This window comes from Macaca mulatta, chromosome 3, assembly GCF_049350105.2.
Source record: "Macaca mulatta isolate MMU2019108-1 chromosome 3, T2T-MMU8v2.0, whole genome shotgun sequence".
NCBI lineage: Eukaryota > Metazoa > Chordata > Mammalia > Primates > Cercopithecidae > Macaca > Macaca mulatta.
The window spans coordinates 125,902,445-125,922,495 of NC_133408.1; the positions used below are offsets into that span (position 1 = coordinate 125,902,445).

Genomic DNA, 20,051 nt, shown 5'->3' on the forward strand with positions numbered 1-20,051 from the left:
TTCTGTAATTCTGATTCCATTTTAATCAAATTATTATAAGCGCCCTTTGGGGCATTTTGTGGAAAAGATAGATTAAATAGTGTACCCAGTCAAAAAACTGAAGGATCCCTTCCACCTGAAAGTTACATACTGCTCAACAAACTGTATATTTTTATTAAAACATGAACTAGTAGTAAGGGCACTGAATAGTGTTACGACTCACTGAAGCCAAAGTGGATAGTATGTCTTTTACTTACATATCATTCACAGTGGCAATTATCTCTTTTTATGTTAATGAAGAAAATAAAATAGAGCATAACTCCCAAATTTTATCTACTTTTGGCTTCAAGTATTTCTTGTTTAACTTGGGAGTGATGCATTTATATTATTTGAATATAGATTTTTGTCTTGCAATTTGGGAGATCATACTACTTTAAACAAAATTACACTGGTGTGACTTACCTTTAGAAAGCTAGTGAAAAGTTACTTAGCTTATTTGATCTGAGAGTGACTTCCTTAATACCCCATGCTGCTAATTAGGAAACCATCTCAGAATGGCGGTAGGGACTAACCCTAATCAAGAGACCCCATCATTTTGTTTAATGCCTGGTTTACTCCACCCTTGATGGAAAGGTTATAGTTAAGTCAGGGGCTATATGACAATATCTTATTCATGCTGATACTCCCAGAGCTGGCTTAGTTCCTGGCTCATAGCAGGTGTTCCATAAATGTTTGTTCAATGCAACTGAATTACCTTGAATATCTTGGGCACAGGATTCTTAACCAGGGGCCTAAATTAGAAATTCTGGAAAATAGTTTGAAAACAAAAACAGAGATGAGGTATGGTTATGTGTATTTGTTAAAAAATTCTCAAGTGACACTGATAAACCACCTTAGTTATGAAACATTGATCTAAGTGCTAAACTATTTTTTGTGAAAAATTCTAATAGCTTGATCACCTGGATATTTCTAATTGTTTTCATGAGGTGTTTATTTCTAAAATGAATAGACTGGTGATTTTCAAAAATTTGTGTGAGCTTTTGAGGCCTTTAGCCTCCAAACAATATCTTACGTCAAACCCAAATATGGTCAATTCTCATTTTTATTCATGAATTTCACCTTTGAAAATTTGTTTTTTCCTATAAATTATTTGTAACCCCCAAATCAATACTAGCAAATTCACTATCATTCACAGACACTCACAGAGTGTCCAGAAATTGGAGCCACCTGATGTGCAGCTCCCAGCTGAGGTTAAACAAGGCAATGCTCTGTGCCTTCTTGTTTCATTTCTCATACTATAAACAAATGTCCTTTTTGTGATCTATTTATTGCCAAGATTTTTACATTTTTATGAATTTTGTTGGTGATTTTACTGTTTTAAATAGCCCCCCAAGCGTAATATTGAAGTGCTGTATGGTGTTCCTAAGTACAAGAAAGCGGTGATGTGACTTACAGAGAATATGTGTGTGTCAGTGAAGTTTTCTTCAGGTAGAAGTTATAGTGCTATTGACAGAGTTCAGTGTGAATGAAGCAACAACATACGTTAAATAAGGTGTCTTTAAACAAAACACATAAAACAAAGTTAGCTATTGTTTGCTGGGTGAAAATGTTGTGACCAGAGGCTTATAGGAACCTAACCATGTGTTTCCCCTAGGAGCAATGGCTCAGTATTTGCTATTTCAGTTTTTGAAGCAACTTTATAGACCATAACTACTGAAAATGACAATAATTAACTGTATATAAAATTTGAAGCCAAAATTGCTCTGGGTGACAAAGGCATAAGACCATCATCTTTGTTCTCTTCCCATCTTCTTCTCCCCACGTGGCAGCCTCCAAACCGTATGCTTAATTTCTGGATCCAGAAGGAATAGGACTTTTAAATAAGAATAGTCTTCCAAATGAATCCAGAGTAACAACTGAATTTCATATTTTACTTATATATTTGGGTGTTAGGTAAATATAGCAAGTACTTGCTTAGAAAATACAAAACTAACATTATATTAAATCAAATAATCCCAGTTAGGAAGGTAATCAGGTGGGGGGAAGGGAAGCCAGTGCTTTTCTGAGCCAAATAGAAATTACTTTTAGATTACCTGGTGTTTTTAATTATCTGCACCACTGTACCACTTTGGTCAGAATCAGAGGTTGATTCTACCTCTGACAATGCCATATCTGCCTTCTCCTGGGCCCAGGGGGCTTTTCCTTATGTTCAATAAACCCTGATAGAAAAGGAAACACAATATAATGTCTGTTGGCTCAGCACAACAGGTTCTGAGTAAATGAATTACTACTCTTACGCATTAAATAAAATGCATGGTTGCTACAGTACTGAAAGTCACTTCATGGCTATCTTGCTTTTTAAGGAAAAGGCCTAAAATGCAGTCAAATTCAAAATAAGAAGCAACATAATGTAAAACAGAGTATTTGGTAAAATAATAGTAAAGCAAATAACTACTCCCTAATACCTAAGATTTTGAATGCTAAATTCTGTTGTCATTATTGTTGTTGTTATAGTTGTTAAGAGATCAGCACAGCTAAGTACCCTCAGTCAGGCATCCTCAGCTAGGGGCATTTTGCTCCCCAGGGGAGATTGGGCAACATCTGGAGACACTTTTGATTGTCGAGGGTGTGTGGGAGATGCTACTAATATCTAATGGATAGAAATTAGTTATACTGCTAAACTCCCAACAATATACAAGGCAGCCCCCATAACAACAACAAAAAACTACTCCAAAATGCTAATGTACCAAGATGAAAAATCCTATTCCAGGAGTGACTAGTGAATAAAAGTATTCCATTATGCAGTATAAGCAATGGTTATTTCTATACAGACAATATTGATCTGACTCTTCCAAGGGTATAGCTCCTATATCTGCACTGAGTTCTCAGCAAGGATGTCATCCTAATCTCTGTGCCCAGAGAGGGCTTGATCCCAATATGTAAACAAAGGCTCCCATATGAAAACAAAAGCATAAACAGCAGCTCAGCATATCTCCTGGGTTTAGACGTGAAATTTATCACCTGACTCTCTCCTCTTTACTGCTAAAGGGACATCATCAACAAATCAGTGAATTTCAGGAGGAGCACTAAAAATATTGGGTTATTTGCTTCATTGACCATAGAAAAGGGGCCATAAAAGTCATGCATCAAATCCCTAGACAGTGCCTAAGATTATGAGTCTGACTAATTGAAGGAAAATGATCCCATCTGTGTAAGTCCCCAGAATGTAACAAGGAAGAACATTTTGTAGACTAGTTTTCCACTGGCTTATTTGGCTATTTACATGTAATACCAGTGATCTGTGCATTCACTCTGATTTGTGGGTATAGCGGGTGGCACATGTTTACAGATGCTTGGGAAACTGAATGTAGATACTTTGGCTTCTTTTCACATTTACTCTGTGTTCACTGCCAGATCTTTACCTGTGTCTTCCTCTGAGTATCTTCCTTTCTTTCTGACAGGTGAGCTGCAAGATTTTGCATTTTTTCCACCAGTACATGATGGCCTGCAACTATTTCTGGATGCTCTGTGAAGGGATCTATCTTCATACACTCATCGTCATGGCCGTGTTTACTGAGAAGCAACGCTTGCGGTGGTATTATCTCTTGGGCTGGGGTATGTATTTTCTGCAGCTAAGTTTTGAGCCACTTTCACCTCTGTCTGTATGCTTTCAGTCTTCTTCTAGTCTTGATCTCAGAGAATAAAGTCCCAGGTCCTTCAAGGAATGATGGAACACAGGTACTGGCAGGAGTTCAGTCTCCAAAAGACTTGTAGAAGCCCTTTAACAATCTCAATCCAACTGTGCTGACTGGAGGGTCTGCACAGAGAAGGAACGTATGACTATAAGGGTGACTTCCAAAGGGTGGCTTCAGGGAACAAACCTAGCTAATAATGGACACAAAACATTCCCTTATTGAGAGAAGATCTGATTAGGCCTCCTTCTGCTTTATTCATCACATTTGTAGAGCAAAGGAGAATTTCACCTTTTGAATTATGTACCTCCCCTATCCTGGCTTCATTTTCCTTTCTCAAAAACATTTCTTCCTGTCAATCCATCAGCAGGATTCCTCCAGTGAAAGCTCAGGAAGCGGAGTCCAGCTGAGAGGCAGATACAACCACATGGGCTTCCAAGTAGAGCCGGTGTGACATCACAGCACATGGCAATGGCTTGAGAAAGCTTAGGGCTGGATTGTTTAAGCTGTGGCTGCTTCTGTACAAACTAAGGGAGGGTGCTGAAGTCCTTCAGGGATGCTCTAGAATTGCTCCCTTTCCCCCAGGGCTGCTGAAAGTCCAGCTCCCCCTGGTGGAAGGGAACTGAACAGAAGGTGAGGCAATGAAAGAAAATTAAATGCTGCGATAAAAACACCTACTGCCTTATCAAAAAAAAAGTTTCAGCCTTACTTTGAAACTTCTATACCAAAGGAGGAACTCGCGGGCCATCCCTCACTGACTATAGAGCCAAAGGCTTCTCTCACCACATCCATACCACATGATGGGTGACTGTGACTCTGAGAGCAGAGGCTGTGGATGGCCTTCAACTAAGCTTGCCCTTTAATGCAGCAGGCTGGGGAGTCCCTCCAAATACTGGTAAGAGAGGAGAGATGAAGTGAGGAGGGAGGATAATCCAAGGGATTTTTTAAAACATCACCCTTTGTATTTAAAGCCCTGCCCAACAGGCATTGTCACCAACTTTATAGAAATGTGCTTGGGAAGTCATATAAGCAGCCTGGAGTCTTTCCTGCAGTCTGCAAACTGCAGAAAGGGGCTGGTGTTATGCCATACTGGTTTCCATAACACCCTTACATGACAGGAGTACATGGTTTTAACCAAATGCATTCCCCAAGCCCAATGGGATAATCCGATAATGGTGGGTCAGTGGGGCAGATAGGTGGGATGCCTCAAAATTGAATTGATGATGCCACAATTATCTGGTTGCAAGCAACAGAGTAAAATGTTCTAACTTAAGCAAATGCAGAGAAGTTGTCAGAATCTAGTGTATCTCATGGAATCCAAGGGCAGAAATACAGCCAGGCAACTAAAAGGGCTGTAGCCTGGGACCGGATAAACCAGGAGCTCTCTCCCTCTGCCTTTTGTCTTTGTTTTTCCTCTGCGTATCTGTTTTTACCCTTCTCTTTCTTTACAGACCATAGACCACAGGGTCTCTGTTCCATCCAGTTCATAGTAAATATATCCTGCCCCATAGTTTCCTGAGTACACATGTTTCTGTTCTAGGCACTCACAGAAACTAAATGCTTATCTTTAAGTTCCAGTTCTGAATAGCAGGACAAGAGAATCTGATTGATCCAACTGTAGGCAGATAGCCTACCCTGGTTCAATAAACTGTGGCCAAGAAAATTGAGGGGGATGTTGTCACATAGTGTGAACATGTCTAGGGATGGTGAACCCTCCAGCAAAGGACTGAGAAAGGGGTCTTTGTGAACTGTACAGGCTGTACAGATCACCTCATCTGCATGGCTGCTCCCTTACATGGAGCAGCTGTTAAGGAAGCAGCTGCACCCTGTTTCCTTAACCATCCAGTGAGGTTAGAAATCAGGCTATCACTATCCTGCTGGTTCCACATCAGGTAACAGTTCTCCTGCTCTTTCCTGTCCTAAAACAGGACAAAATTTTCTCAAAATGGCCTTTTACTATTTTTCTTCTCTTTTAGCCCCAGCCTTCCAAAAAGACTAATTTTTCCTTTCCCTGGCCTTCTCATCCGTATGTACACCCTCTCAACAATTTCCAGACTTCCAAATCTGGTCATGCCAAGAATAGACTCAATACAATTTAATCACTCCAATGGCAGTTCTGATAATCACAATCATAATAATTTATGCTGATCAAATGCCTTCCAAAGACCTGATAATAACATTCTACCCCAAACACACATACAAACACACACTTTCTACCAGATTTATTTCCTTTGAAATAAAATCTATGGTATATTTCTTTTACCAGTTTTGATTGTTCAAAACAACTATCTGCCACACTCAGAAAATTTTTCATGGGAAAAAAAGGCTGTAAATTTATTATTGTCTGTGACATTCAGCAGAGACAAGGGCACCCTGGAAGGAACAATTTATACTGTTCTTGGAGTATCCTGATGCATTGTGAATTAGTTATAAAACTTTTTGGCATCATCATGGACAGCTCAATGAAGATATCTGCTTAAAACACATAAACAATTCAAAGGAAAAAAGGAACAAGCTGCTCAGCTGTATCAAAAACAAAGGCAATCATAATAAGTAAATTGTTTATGTGATACCTTAAGCTTCTGTAATCAACAACTATTTAAAACTTCATTAGAGTGATTCAAGTAGAATCCCAAAGAACATTACACTTAGTAAGGTAAGCACAGAATGGAAGTTGCTAATCAATGGTTATACAGATTAAGTAACGCAAGATGAGTAAATTTTAGGTTTCTGCTGTACAACATTGTGCCTATAGGTAACAATATTGTACTATGCACTTAAAAATCTGTTTAGAGGGTAGACCTCATGTTAATTGTTCTTGCCACAATAATATAAAAATTTAAATTGAAAAAAGAATTGGAGGGATTTGTACTTCTGTAGATAGATTTTTGGAAAGATAGTCAACCAAATAGTTCTAAAATGTAATGTTTTTAGCATGCCAAAGCTAAGACTATCTTTCTACATGCACACACACACACACACACACCCCAAAATTCCACCAAACTTGTTACCACTGAAAAATCACATTGCCAAATCTGAACTCTGAGAACAAAATTAACATATTTTAAAGCAATGGCTCCTTTCTTAGAACTTTAAGCAAGCATTATCTTTGGATGGGAGGACAATGGGTAAAATTAATACCAATTAATTTCTCAAGAAAAAATAGCTTCACAGAAACTTTATAAAGTTTAATAGAGCAAGAGAATAAATCTCTTCTGGATAATATTTTTATAGTCCTTTGAAAATTTTTTTCACATGAAGACAGTATGATAGGTTCTAAATTTTACAATGCCAGAAAAAAAGCAAAACCTACCTACTTTTAAAAGAGCCTTGAAAGTTAGACTGCAGAAAATTTGGCCCAAAAACGCCCAGTTGTATTATAGCACCTGATTTGTTTGCAGGTGATATAAAGCCCATTCATTTAATTCAGCTGTGAATAATGTTACCAACTCTAGGATTTGAAACCAATCTCAAAGAATTATAAGAGACATTGTAAACATCAGCCACTGGGTGAACAAGTATCTGATGGTGAAATTCTGCCCAACAGAAAATCAAAGAACGGTTCTTTCAGTAGTTACTCCCTTCCAAGTCTACATGGCACCACTTAGTCGTTGATTTCTCTCCAATCGAAGTAACTTCAAAACTGAAGTTTAGCTCTCAGCAAAATCATTTATTTTGCAACCCTCTTCAAACTGTTTCTTCACCTTGCCTTGCTGGTTTTCCCCTTGTTAAAAATCAAAGGAAGGAAATTTCCCCCATGGATTTCTACATTGAACAAATAGAATTTATTAAATCCTTCTAAAAAATGAACCCTACAGAGACAGGATTATTCTGAATCTCATCATCTTTGGTGGGAAGAATGGGTTGTTATGGCTCTTGGGACCTTGAGAAGAATAGAAAGAAAAAAGAAAAAAAAAAAAAAAAAAAAAACAGAAAAAGCAAACTACCTAAAAGGAGGCATCATAGCCAGAGGAAGGCAAAGAGCCCCGGATGTTAAAAGGTGTGGGGTCTATACTCCTCTCCAGATGAAGTAGAAAGCACTTTCCTTTCTACAAAATGGTGAGGTGGGATTCAGTTTTCCATATGCCTCTCTTTCTGTCTAATTCTAAAATATGCATCTCAAAATAAATTCAGAGACTTTTGTTTCTGTTTCTGAGCCCAAGTGGGAAAATGGTATGTTAGAACTGCAGCGAATAACACAATCATGTTTTGTGTAAAGAAACTCAAAATTATTTCAGGCCAAACATTAAATCTATGGTCCTATTAAATATATGCTTCCTGGGTTTAAAAGCTGAGGTTGTTCTCAGGTGAAAATTCAATAGTTTGAGACCTCTTTTTGTATATAACTCATGGAAAATAAAAATGCATTGATTTCATTCTTTCCTAAGACACATTTCTTAATCTGATGACAATAACAAAATTTCTTTCTACAGATGTCTCAGTCAAATCAAGCAATATTCTATTGTTGTACATCTGAGTAAAAATACTTATTTTTTCTTTGTTAATGAAAATTATAACTTTAGGTTATACTTATAGAATACAAATTGATTTAAAAATTATAATCTAGAAGGACATATTCCAATAACTGTCTCCATTTTCCTGTTTATAAATTTAAAAGTTGTTTTTTGTTTGTTTGTTTGTTTGTTTTACTAGCACTTTGAGTTTAGTCAGGGAGGTACAGTAAGCTGCCTTCATAAAGTTTCTCTAGCCAGAACCCACAGAAAGTAGGGAACATACTGGCTTCTCTGAAGTATTCATATTAAAAGGAAACAGAATCACCACATGAGATATAAACAGACAGAAAAACAAAAAAGCCTAGAAGAAAGAATGTGAACATCAGCTAAGGCTTTAGGAGCAATCAGACTATTGCTTTCATACACAGTCCCAGGTCACATCCCTCTGGGGTGACCCAGCTCCTCTCCATGAGAGAGCCCAGTTCACCTACAATGAAAGGCTTTCTGGTCTCAGTTAATAGTCACCATTACAAACATAACAATGGTAATAATAGTCATCGTGTACCTACTACACTCGGCAATTTGTAAAAGGCTTTTAATTATTTGGATGCTCTTAACCAAACTCTCCGGGAGTACATGATGTTCTAACTGGGAGCATTTTGACTGACTTGACCAAAGACGATTTTTGTGAAAATATCAGGGGAACATCTTGACAGATTCACTCAATTTGCCAGTATTTTTGCAAGTACACTACCATTTTCCATGCAGCTGTACTTAAAGGTTATGACCAAGAAACCAAGTGTAATTTGTACTTTTCACATTTGTAGGGTTTCCGCTGGTGCCAACCACTATCCATGCTATTACCAGGGCCGTGTACTTCAATGACAAGTAAGTATTATGGTAATGTTTAAGTTAATATATTCATAAATAAAATGTATTTGTGTATTAATGTGTCCCCTCGCCCTTTTTCAGCTGCTGGCTGAGTGTGGAAACCCATTTGCTTTACATAATCCATGGCCCTGTCATGGCGGCACTTGTGGTGAGAATTAGTTTTTTACTGCAATGTTAGTAGTGTTATCTCTTAGTTGAGATTTCTGTGTATATGGTTCTGTGTATCATGTTTTATAACCTCAAAATGAAGCTAATTTGATGGCATTCTATAGTAAAAAAAAAAATTTGATTTTAGAATCTTCAAAAAAATGCCTTTTACTTACACGTGGAGGGGTTATCATGAGCTCATTTTCATTACAGACTCACACTATAACAGCAATGTAGCTCATATTTTAAGACTTTTATAACTAGACTCCCTAGGTAAAGGTGAGAGGCCAAGGGGCTGCAAGAAGTTTGCTCATGTTATGAACATCTAGGATCTTTGAAAACTTTGACTTTCCAGAGCTCTAAAAGTCTTTGGTTCTGTGAACTTAAGGTCCAGAAATTCAAATATTCAACACAAGCTCAATTAGTGAGATAGTAATAAATAGTGGACTCCAGCCAAATGTCAGATTCTTCCTGAGGATGCTATGGTTCTTACTTACCTAGGATTCAGTAGATTTGGCCTCATGTCTTAGCTCTATCATCTACCAGCTCTGAAAATTTAGATAAATCAATTAACCTAAAAATGTCCCCTGATTTTTTTAAGGAAAAAGTTAGATTAAATAGTCTTTCAGGTACTTTTGGAAGATAATCTCTAACTCTAGGTCATTAAAACTTAGTACTGCTCCATATCTTTATCTGTTAAAAATAACAAAAGTAATAATAGCTACTCATAAATTCATGGTTATAAAATATCTCCTAATAAAATAATAAATGAAGTAAAATCTTTAGCAATTATTCTTATATTTAAAATTCTAAAACACACATTTCTTGCCTTAATTATCTAGGAATTTTTAAGGAAATGCAGATTCCAGGATCCAAATTAAAAATGTGTATCTGAGATAATTATACGCATACTTCACTGTGAATGACTATAAATTAACAGAAATTGATATATTTGGAATTCCTAATTTCATGACTAAAGGAAATGCACATTAGTGCATTTCAAAACTAAAAAAAAAAAAATGATTCATCAATTAATTATCATTTTGAAAGAGCTGTCCATGCAAATATGGGCACTTGATTTATGACAGCAACAGTTTTGAGCAGAGGAAGGAGATGGTCAATTAGATATACATACAGAAAAAATATCAAACATGTATTTAGCAATTGCATATGTGTGGGGGAAAAAGTAATTCTGATTCCTTCCACAACTAGGCACAAAAAAAAATGTGTTTTCAGTTAACTGTAGGTTTAAATGTGAAAGACCAAACAATAGAGGCCCCCCAAAAAAGACACATTAGGTGACTATCTTCATGAGCTTCAGATACAGAAAGATTTCTAAAGCAGGATAAAAAAAGCACTTAAGGAAGAGATTGATAAATCAGCTACATTAAAATGAAGACAACATTTAAAGACTGAAAAGACAAACCTTAGAGTCCAAGAAGGTATCTGCAATGTTCCAAATAAAGACTCATAAATGTATGAAAAAGTGTTCAGCTCATGTATCATCAGGAAAATGCAGATTAAAACAAGAATGAGATAATACTACCCTCCACCACCCCCACCGTGGAAAGGCTCATATTAAAAAGAGTGTTCATACCAAGTGTTGGCAAGGATGATAAGCAACTGTTTTATATACTGCTGGAGGGAACATAAAATTAAACCACTTCTCCAGAGCCCTAGAAATACTGAGCAAATTGTGCTACCTCCCGGGTAGAGTCTCTAGTTCTACATAGGTAACATTTGTTGCTCACACTGGATAAACAAAAACTGAGGACAGTGCACATTCTTAAGTGATACTTTTCTGTATGATTTGCTCATAACACCATATATTTGCAGGTCAATTTCTTCTTTTTGCTCAACATTGTCCGGGTGCTTGTGACCAAAATGAGGGAAACCCATGAGGCGGAATCCCACATGTACCTGAAGGCTGTGAAGGCCACCATGATCCTTGTGCCCCTGCTGGGAATCCAGTTTGTCGTCTTTCCCTGGAGACCTTCCAACAAGATACTTGGGAAGATATATGATTACGTGATGCACTCTCTGATTCATTTCCAGGTAAGGAAGCCAAAGGTGTATTTATGCAACTACTGTGTTTATTCAGCTAGCTGATTTTAACTCTAAAGCCCATGATCTTTTATTATTTATTTATTTATTTATTTATTTATTTATTTATTTATTATTTTTAGACAGAGTCTCACTCTGTCCGCCAGGCTGGAGTGCAGTGGCACGCTCTCAGTTCACTGCAACCTCCATCTCCCGGGCTCAAGCAATTCTCCTGCCTCAGCCTCCCGAGTAGCTGGGATTACAGGTGTGTGCCACCATGCCCGGCTAATTTGTATTTTTAATAGATGGGGTTTCACAATGTTGGCCAGGCTGGTATCGAACTCCTGACCTCAGGTAATCTGCCCGCCTCGGCCTCCCAAAGTGCTAGGATTACAGATGTGAGCCACTGCGCATGCCTGACGAACCCATGATCTTAAATGTCATAACATTTAAGCCTCCAATTCAATAAGCCCAGACAAAATTCTTAAGGACATCAGTTTTTTTGAGGCTCTTTCTTCCTGTTTCTTTCTGCACCTGCTTTCCTGTCATTCCCAGGGCCCTCAGCTGGTCCCATCCAGGCATGTTCTCCCTGGTCATAGATACAGAAATTGTCAGATTTTCCTTTATAGATAAATGCTGGCTCTAGGGTAATGAGGAATTTGCACAACGCTGTCCATGCCTCCTGCTCTGTCACCCTCCACTTGTCAGGCAAATGTCAGGAATCCATTCATGACGGTTCAGTGCTATAAAGGGAAGTTGTATCCAGGCCTCTCCTCATGTAGGAGAGAATGCATCGGACTCTCATGGGCTGTCCTGGGCTGTCCCGTGTCTGCCACACTGGATAGAAGAATGGCTGCCCTAGTTCCATTCACTTTTCCCCAGATCTAAAGCCCCACTGAAAGCATACTGCTGAATTTGGATAGCAAGATAGGATGTGGGAGTCCTCGGCAGGAGTAATTCTATCACAGGCTCTTAGGCAGAGTTTTGCTGTCTCTATTACAAATTTCAAAATAGTTTTATTTTCTATATTAGTTTAATGTGAGGAGGAGGTCAAAATGAATAGGACTAGAAAGAAAGTGTAGGGATTGTTTGAATAGTTCAAGCTGTGCTTTTGGCCATAGTCAAACCTTGGGCACAAGAAATCTTCAAGCAGTGACCAGGACTCAGGCTGTTTCTTAGTCCATGTCCTTATCTGAGAGGTGAACTTGGCAGTGGGTATGGTACTGCACTAGTTCACCGTGACAACACAGGACACAGACCCACAGCCATCCACTGTGACACTTGTCCTTGTAAAAGATCCCTCCACTGAATTCTACAAGGTCTCCATTTTTAAATTTTCTAAGCGTGGTGTTTTTTTCAAATTCACCATAATCAGCATATGCTGCTATAAATCTCCATGTTAAAGGGAGCAAAATATCAATTAGATTTACTAGAGCTGTCCTTTTAGCCAAACAATGGAATCCTAACAAGAAAAAATATATTTCTAATGGAATATTCTTATAGTGCAGCACTGACTATGAATGGTAGATAATTCTTTTTCTTGCTTTTTTTCCTTCATCGAGCCTTCTCCGGGCAGTCTATCATATTGTTTACTAAACAACAAAATGAGCACAAAAATAACTTGAACTGTATTTTTCCTTCCCTTTTTAGGGCTTCTTTGTTGCGACCATCTACTGCTTCTGCAACAATGAGGTAAGCAGGCATTTCTTATAATACTATCACTTATTTATGTAAAGGCAGCATTTTTTCCAAAGGGCCTCCGTGCACATTTCATTTCATCTCACTTCTACAGTTGACCTCATAGGGTTTTGTGATTAGCAACATTATGTTTTTTCCACTACTCCAAGCTCAATCTTTTCTATGGATGTGTAGTACAATGGTAAATATGATTCAGACAGTCAGCTAATTTCCTCGGGTTGCATCTTGAACAGATCAGCACCCTTAGCAGCAATAGTGAAAGCTATTCTGGATGCCATTAGAAAGAGAAGTCATATGCCTATTCCCTTTGGAAGACCCAAGCCCTAATTAGGGCAGACAATCTCCATTCGGTTTGTGCTAGTTCCTACCTTCTTTTCCAGTTGCTTGGTGCTAGCGCCCTACTACTTATTCAGAGTTTGTAAATCACCCGAAGTTAAGATTCAAAAAGATTTCTCAAATAATCTACAATGCGAATACTTAGATCAGTAAAATCTAGAGAGCCATATGGCTGATCCATTCTGTTCTCAGGGTGTTTTTAGCCAGAGTTACCCTTTCTTCCAACCAAATCTTTCCTGGGACCCAAATCTATAAAACATAAAAGTGGAACTTCTATAGCTCCAGACGTCCTTCCAAAGAACTTCCAGGGTTTTAGGGAACATGATTCAAAATCTTCCTCATTTTTCAGGGAAGAAATCTAAACTCCAGAAAGATCATGTGATTTACCCAATGTCACAAATGCAGTTATGGTTATAACCCAGACTGGAACACAGATTTCCTGATTTTCAATTAAATTGACTAAGTCCCAATTAACTTACCTATATCTATAATTCCTTCCTGGAGCTATGTTAGTATACTTTTTCTAGAACTACACAACTTTTAATGCCCAAGCATATTCGAACATTTTAAATCAATTCCTATTAAGAATAATTCCATACAAGGCAAATCACATTTTGCCAAGACATCAATATATTACTTTCCTATTAGTAATTAGAAATGTTTCTAACCATTGTCAGTTGATAATTTTTCCCTATTCCTTTTTCTAAGTTAAATAATATTTAGTGAGCACCGACAATATTTTGCCATTCTGTGACCTGTTCATACCTGTTTCCAACCCCAACATGACAAAGTTTTCATTGCTCCTATTCATTTTAATTATTACATTTTATTCCTTCCTTTCTTCATCAATTCATCTACCAACTCATTCCTTCATTCAACAAAAATACATTGTGCATTTACTATTGCTAAGGGCTAGACTAAGGGCCTAGAATATAAACGAAAAGACATCCTTCCATTGCCAGCTGTTACAGTGGCAATATTTTTAGAATTTTAATATTTTTTAGAATGATAAAAGCTAATAAATGAGTAGGGCATAAGTCACCCCATGTTTATATCAATTTCTGTAAATGTATATCCATGCCTTTTGGGTTGTTTCAGGTGGCATGCAAAATAAACTTTTTCATCTAAAATAATATCAAAATAGAGCTGATATAAGAAATCAAGCTCTGTGGGGCATACCTGGAAAAACACAAGAGGATTGCATGCATTTGTAAAAATACCACAATATTTATTGCGTCTTAGCTATGATACTGTCATTGGAAGTGTCGGACATAGAAAGAAAACCCAGGGGTACCCTAGCAATTGAATGTCTCGAGTTCATTTGAGTGTATGTTATCTCTGATTTTGAAGTAAAGAAACCATTTCCATTTTCATTAAGATCCTGTTACTGGGGGAAGGTACAAGTGTGACATCTCTAATAATGTAGAAATTGTGTACTGTGCCAAATGTAATATCACAGGCCCATGGATTTTAGGCATCTGAGTCTCAGCTGGGCATTCTGTGAATGCGTCACCTTACAACATTGAACACAGGCAGGGCACTCACACATGTGGGAAGTTATTTCCAGCTGCATCTAAGATAGGGCTGTGATGGGACGATGCCTGACTGAATCCTGAGTTTTAGCAGAAATCTAGGGGGCTAACTCAATGTGATAATGAGATCACATCACATTGTGTTATGTGCAATTTAATGTTGATTATGATTGGTATGTTATCAATGAAATGATTATTTCATTTTTGAATTTTGATTCATGATTGGTATGTTATCGGTGAAATGATCATTATGAAAATGAATCATATAGAGATTCAGTGGGTAGACTAGAAGCAGGAAAGGAATGTGAAGAATTAAAGTAACAGGAATCAGGAGATGACCATAGAGCATGCATATGTATCAAGCATTTCCTACAATGACTCTTCCAAGTGAGTAGACATTGATTATCCAAACATATCAGTAAATTATTAGGTATCTAAAAGACCTGAAAAAGATGATTGCAGCTATAAAAAATGCACAATTTGTTTCCAAGAAGTAGCTTAGAAATGAAAGTTCTAACAACACACTGGATTTTCTCCCTTTTCTTGTGTCTTGCTATTCTCTGTACATCGTGGATAAAATAGATTATAGATGAAAGTAGCATGATCAGAAACATCTCCATTTAACTGTCACAAATTGGAGTGTGCAAAAGCTAAAATTTTGTTTATTTCCTGTAGCTTTTCCTGCTTTCAAGAGACTATTCCACCAGCTTCTAGTGGTTTACAGCAGTCTCTTTGTAGAAAATATTCAGTAAATTCAAAAAGCCTTTGTCCAAAAGAGCAACTGGCTGCCAAGTTATAATGCCAGCACCCACTGTTGAAGTTCACACTGGTTCCCCTTACTACTAAGCACTCAAGAGGTCTTTTCACTCTGTGGCCTCCTTGATGAAGCCACAGCCCTATTCTGATTCACGAGTTCTTTCCGCCAAGCCACCTGAGGAGCCTGGAACTCCAGCTCCTTTCTTCACACCATATAGAGCCTGTGAATCTATCTTGCTTACATGCCATAGCCGTTGCTGCTCCGCTGTTGGACATAGTGCCAGGGGCAAATGTGGAGTTTCTTTTCAGGGCTAGCTATTTTCAAGACTCTGCTTTCGAATCGAAAAGAAAAACTTGATACAATGGAGTGTTCCTAAGAAAGCAAATTATCTCTTGCTTGATTTCTTCTCCCCATTTTCCCAGGTACTCCCACCATGAAGGAGAAATGTAAGGCCATTTGTGCAACTGTCTTTCTCTCCTCTTCCTCTCAGGCCTCTTAGGGCTGTGCACTCACCACTTCCCCTTCCTGTCTGTGAGGGTCTCTACCTATATCATATTCTACATGTTTTCTACCCTGTAGCTTTTAGTAAAATACTATCTGCAGACCAGTAAGATTTTCACAAGATATGCAAAGAGAAGTTTTTTTCTGTTTAGAAATTCTCCACTCAATAAAGCCTGATTTTCAATACAATGTCTTTCTAGAGATATAAGAAAGTCAGCTTTGAGACTCACAGTCTCAAAGCTAAGCAATAATTTTCTTTGGTCTAGACCAGTATTCTCAAACTTGGGTGTACATCAGAATCACCTGGAAGATTTGTGAAACCAGAGATTGCTTGACCCTAGCAGCAGAGTTTCCTATTCAGTAGGTCTGGGGTGGGGTTTGAGAACCTGCATTTCTAACCAAGTTCCCAGGTGATACTGATGCTGCTGACCCAGAGACTACACTTTAAGAACCACGATTCTAGACACAATCATACTTGTGTTTCAAGCAGTGGATGACCTTGACTTAATGAATTGGGGAGATGTGGGAAATTTTATTTAAGAAAATTAAGAAATACAAAGGTTAAATGTTTTCAAAAAGTTTACCCTTATTATAAATGATACTTATGTATTGCTATCTTTTAGAACAAGGAATCTTCCCCAAACATAGGAAAAGAGATAATGAATGGGAATCAAAAAGCCCTGATCATGTACTTAATTATAGATTAATTATAGATAAATTAATAATTTAATTATAGAGCATATAGATTTTGTAATATAAAATCAGAGACCAGTAGAGATATTGCCACTATGGCCTCCAAAAGGCTGAAAAGAATGTTGGCAACAACTTTGTAAATAATATTCACAAGTATCCCTTAGCATCTAATTAATAGGACTTAATAGGAATCTGGCTTTCAGAAGTCATATAAAACCATCTAGGCCAGGCGTGGTGGCTCACGCCTGTAAGCCCAGCACTTTGGGAGGCCGAGGTGGGTAGATCACAAGGTCAAGAGATTGAGACCATCCTGGCTAACATGGTGAAACGCCATCTCTACTAAAAAAAAAAAAAAATACAAAAAAAATTATCTGGGCGTGGTGGCAGGCGCCTGTAGTCCCAGCTACTTGGGAGGCTGAGGCAGGAGAATCGCTTGAATCCGGGATGCGGAGCTTGCAGTGAGCTGAGCTTGCGCCACTGCACTCCAGCCTGGGAGACAGAGCAAGACTCCATCTCAAAAAAAAAAAAAAAAAAAAAAAAAAACACCAAACAAACAAACAAACAAAAGGTGTGCAATTACTTTTTAACTTCCAGGGAATTTAAAGTTTTTTTTTTTTTTTAAATCATGATTTCTAAATCTTAAGCTCAGATTGCAGCAGGTCTGTTAGATTGTGGTGACAGTGTGAAGGAGTAGGCATTACAATCTTTGCATTCATTGGATCAAAACTCCCAGGTTAAACCTCACCTTCCATTCTGCAGTACGTAACTATAGTAGGTGCTTATAATGAACTCAGGAAAAGAAAGGTGAAAGACAAAAACGTTCAAATCCAACCGTGAAGACTCTAACCTTATTTTGTTTTGTACAAATGTAGGAACTGAGACCTAAACATACCAACTTTACAAAGCTTATTAATAGAGCCAGATGTAATAGTTATGCCTTCAAACTGTAAGACCAGGGCTCTACTTCTTTAAGTTGGCAATACATAAATGGATATAATTAGGAAAAAATGTAAAATGTGTGTTGCTTTTTTAGTGAGTGATGAATTTATATAATTCAAATCTTTTTGTTGTTGTTACATTTATCCCATTTACAACTAATAACATTTCTTTTATTTTCAGGAGCAACAAAACTCTCCCTGTTTTGTTTTATTTTGTTTTTCAGATTAAATGCCCTTATTCTTGTCATCAGAGCAGCATCAGGCTCAACCTGTGATATTGTAGGAGATAATTGCCCTTATTAGTCTATAATTCTTTAGGTGTCTTTTATATGCTGCTAAGGGCCTGTTATTATATGAATAGTTTACAAATCAAAGCAGGTTGCCATCTCCACACAAAAGGATAGGTTATAATTTTAGATGCGATTAGAGAAGGCCATGATCCTTTCTGTAATAATAACTTTACAAAATTAAAATAGAAATCAAACCGTTTGGCCCCATGCTGGGCTGTGTACTTTATTAATATAAATGGATACTCTAATGGGAGTTATTTTAAAAGGACAGGTGAGAAATAAAAGACCTGTTTTTCATGCTGGATCCTTTTGCAAACTAACTCTAAACTCGTAACTGCCTGCTTGGATACTTGTAAATATATGTGTAAGTTTCAGCTACAAGGAAAATCTTGGTATTTAAGAGATACTGAATTAGTGGAAATTATCAGCTTCCCTTTTTTTTTTTTTTTTTTTTTTTTTGAGACAGAGTCTCGCTCTTTCCCCCAGGCTGGAGTGCAGTGGCGCAATCTGGGCTCACTGCAAGCTCCGCCTCCCAGGTTCACACCATTCTCCTGCCCCAGCCTCTTGAGTAGCTGGGACTGCAGGCACCCGCCCCCACACCTGGCTAATTTTTTGTATTATTAGTAGAGATGGGGTTTCACTGTGTTAGCCAGCATGGTCTAGATCTCCTGACCTCGTGATCCGCCCACCTCGGCTTCCCAAAGTGCTGGGATTACAGGTGTGAGCCACCACACCTGGCCTCTTAGCTTCCTTTGACTGGAGACATTGCTTCTCCAAAAACGTGCTGAACCTGTATATTTCCCAGTTTCTCAGTGGGGCATTTGATGGTTCCTAGATTATAACCCTGGCATTTGAAGCTACAGTAATGGTACCATCCAAATAAAGCCAGGCTCTGCTTGGTACTGTGGCTTTGCCACATTCTAGCTATATGATTTTGGACACATTGAGTAACCTCAGTGCCCCATCCGTAAAGTGAAGATAATAGTGCCCTTCCCATAGGGCTGTTGTGAGGATTAAATAAGTTAATACAGATCACATACTTATGTACATAGTAAACACTCAATGAACAGCTGAAACTTGTTATTCTATCTTTTGTTCCTGTGTGGCTTTTTTCAATACAACTTTTAGCTGCATGGCCCACCTTATTCCTTAGCACTTAAAGTTTTTGTCTTTGTCTGTTTTAAATCACTTTAGATATAAAGTACCCTGCATGCAAGCACTCATTACCTCCAAAACAAAGTAAAACAAAACGCAGGATGTGTTGCCTCCATAATCTGAAAAGTCTACTATTCCAAACTATCAGATTGCTAAATAATTCTGATTGCCATTTGTCACCTCAAACCTTACGGTTGCTGTGCTATGTGAAGATAAACTTCTCCAGCTACAATTTCTGTACTCCGTTTAGTTGCTTTTTGAGGAATCATTTGACTTTGTCTTTCCCTGAGTAATATCTTTAAAAATATCTGAACAATATAATTCTCAGAGGAGACTGTTACTCTACTAGATACAGAAAAAAAGTATATTTGCCACAGAACCATTCAGCCTTATATTATACATACAGTTTTATAACAGTAATCGGTTTTGCTGTCATTTTTCTCATCTTTCAGATTTGTACAAATGTAAAGTAGATAAAATGATTCTCCATGATCAAGTAGTTTTCATGATTTATTTCACATTATATATTCCCCAGTTTCTCTCTCATGTGTTTAGCTGTCATATGTGAGTTTGGCAGCAGAATGAACTAAGGATGTATTAATAAATTGATGCAAATATTTTTAGGTAAGCTTGTCATATGTACAAAGCAATAGAAACTCAGAAACACAGAATAGAGATTATTGCAATAATCTCTTTTTTAGTTTTGTTCAGCTATAGAGAAAAGCAAGAATTTTGGAGACAACAGGAAGGAGGAACTTAACTACTAAGTTGAATTTGGTTCTATAAAAAGCAGAGCTAGACAAGCAAATTCACTGTCTGTGATACTGTTTTCAGTTGTGGTTATTGTAGTTTTCATATTTAGAGCTTTCTGATGTTAACATCTTCACCTCTTGTGTTCAATATATAATTTATCGTATTTATAAAACAAGTCTGGAAAGTTTATTT

At 37.6% G+C, this 20,051-nt stretch overlaps 1 protein-coding gene across 1 annotated transcript in view; it reads left to right on the top strand.

Annotated features, from left to right (window-relative positions):
* The window catches only part of CALCR (calcitonin receptor), a 150,552-nt gene that overhangs the window by 127,824 nt on the left and 2,677 nt on the right, over positions 1-20,051 (top strand). Inside the window, exons 8-12 of the mRNA XM_015134267.3 lie at positions 3,441-3,594; positions 8,953-9,013; positions 9,098-9,164; positions 11,000-11,218; positions 12,857-12,898. Of these exons, the coding sequence (XP_014989753.1) occupies positions 3,441-3,594; positions 8,953-9,013; positions 9,098-9,164; positions 11,000-11,218; positions 12,857-12,898 (543 nt within the window). The remainder of the gene's footprint in view (positions 1-3,440; positions 3,595-8,952; positions 9,014-9,097; positions 9,165-10,999; positions 11,219-12,856; positions 12,899-20,051) is intronic.